The sequence below is a fragment of the Austrofundulus limnaeus genome, unplaced genomic scaffold (assembly GCF_001266775.1).
Source record: "Austrofundulus limnaeus strain Quisiro unplaced genomic scaffold, Austrofundulus_limnaeus-1.0 Scaffold189, whole genome shotgun sequence".
Lineage (NCBI taxonomy): Eukaryota > Metazoa > Chordata > Actinopteri > Cyprinodontiformes > Rivulidae > Austrofundulus > Austrofundulus limnaeus.
In genome coordinates, this window is record NW_013952591.1 from 819,906 (window position 1) to 821,953 (window position 2,048).

General features: G+C 42.6%; 1 protein-coding gene across 1 annotated transcript in view; it reads left to right on the forward strand.

Annotated features, from left to right (window-relative positions):
• Window positions 1–2,020, forward strand: part of neurl1aa (neuralized E3 ubiquitin protein ligase 1Aa) — a gene marked incomplete in the record, with an annotated part of 34,757 nt that extends 32,737 nt beyond the window's left edge. The window contains 1 exon segment of the mRNA XM_014018286.1: window positions 449–2,020. Coding sequence (XP_013873740.1) covers window positions 449–690 — 242 coding nt within the window.
• Between the last annotated feature and the right edge of the window lie 28 nt (window positions 2,021–2,048).

A 2,048-nucleotide genomic window follows, 5' to 3' on the forward strand; every position in this document is an offset into this window, starting at 1 on the left:
TTAATACTTAAGTAGGTTTTGTGTCAGAAATTTACTTTTGATACTTAAGTACAAATAATGCTGAATACTTTAATACTTTTACTCAAGTAATATTTTTAGAAAAGACTTTAACTTTTACCAAAGTATTTTTATGATAAGATACTTGTACTTTTACTCAAGTATCATTTTGAGGTACTTTATACAACACTGGATAGCATTTATTTTTTTCACAATAACAAGCTGGAATGAAAACAAGCAGAAATGAAATAAAAGTGACGACTTTCTGCTTCTTGTCTTTTTTAAAAAATGTAAGGAGTAAAAGTAAAAAGTAGGCTGAAAAATAAATACTCAAGTAAAGTACAGATACCCAAAAATTCTCTTTAAGTACAGTAACAAAGTATTTGTACTTAGTTACTTTACATGTACTCTGTCCCCTGACCTCCTCTGTTCTTCCTGTGTTCTGCTGCAGGAACCACCCCCAGTTCCCCCGTCAGCCTYCCCAAGTCCCCCACCTTCCCATCGGGCCGGGAGCCGTGGTCGGACGAGTGCTCCATCTGCTACGAGAACACGGTGGACACGGTCATCTACACCTGTGGACACATGTGTCTGTGCTACACCTGTGGCCTCAAGCTCAAGAAGATGTCCAACGCCTGCTGTCCCATCTGCAGGAGACAAATCAAAGACATCATCAAGACGTACCGCAGCACGTAGAGCAGYGGGGGGCGGGGCAGCTGAACCGTCCGTCTCTGACCCGCGCTTCCTGCGGACGCTGCAGCCGTTTGGTTTTTCCGAGCCGTGTCGTGGGAATCGGGCTCGTGTTGAAGCTCCTGACGAGTCTTTGTGGGTCTGAATCCTGCACCTGCAGCAGGAACCGGCTCAGAGTCAGGCTGAGGACTACAGGCAGTGGTTTTTCTCTTATTTTCCTGATTCTCAGTGTTTGAAAGAGACGCCAGCGCCGCTGACTGTTGTAAGTAGGATTGTAATCCCTCCTGTATAATCTGATGTAGTCGTGTTTAAGCTGTCGGTAGCTGTGTCGTCGTGCTAGCTGCTTGCTCCGCCGTGTGGTGAAATCAGCGTTTTCCTCTCAGAAACCATCAAACCAAGAGGAAGAAGAAATTTAAATTTGATCTGATCAACCTGCAGCTCAGAAAGTCAACAGGAAGTGGATTTTTTTTTAAGAGAAAACAATAATTTGGTTACTCCTCAGGGCAATCTGCTGTTCCTCAGATTTACTTCCCCAAATTCTGCTCCTGTAATCTCACCTGAAACACTGTGAGTCGTCCCGTAACGACACACAGTCAAAGGATTGTTGCCATGGTTACAGCCTCCTGCCTTAAAACAAAAACACCTGACCATGAACCAAATGCTGCTGCTGCCTGGCTCCGACTGCGGCAGCCCAAACAAAAAGCACACAAATCAGATTATTTTTGTAGAAGAAATCTGTTTCTAAGAATCAATAACTGTTCGTGACGAGACTTTTATCAGCCACAGAGATCTTTTACAGGAAGAGAAATATTTTCATTATTTGTTCGGATCTTTCTGATCAGACCCCTGATTTAAATGCACAGATTATTTCTAAGGTTGTACATTTAAAAAAATCAGGTTTTTACTGTAAATTATTTAGTTCAATCTCAGACAAACAGAAAAAAACATTCAGCAAAAACAAAAAACGTTGGATCTGTGAGGCCGGCCTCGATGCTTACGTCAGGGCGGGAAAACATCAGTCTGACGGGGGTCAAAGGTCATTCAGAGTCCTTCCTTCTGCAGAGAGGAAGATTTAAGACAGCTGACTGTCATCACCCTGAAGGTCAGACTGTGCAGCTCTGATGGAAAGAACCACATGAGAGACTGCAAACAGAACCCCCTCAGAGTTCTGCAGCTGAAACAGGCTCAGTATGGAGCGGTACGAGGGACAAAATTAAGACTATTGCTCAATCAGCTGTTGCTACATCCATGTAGCATGAGGCTATATCTATTAAAGGGCCAATATTATGTGTTTCTATTTAAATACTATACCATACTAAAGTATCTATGTCACCTTTAGCTGTTATTAAAATGCTGTTTTTATG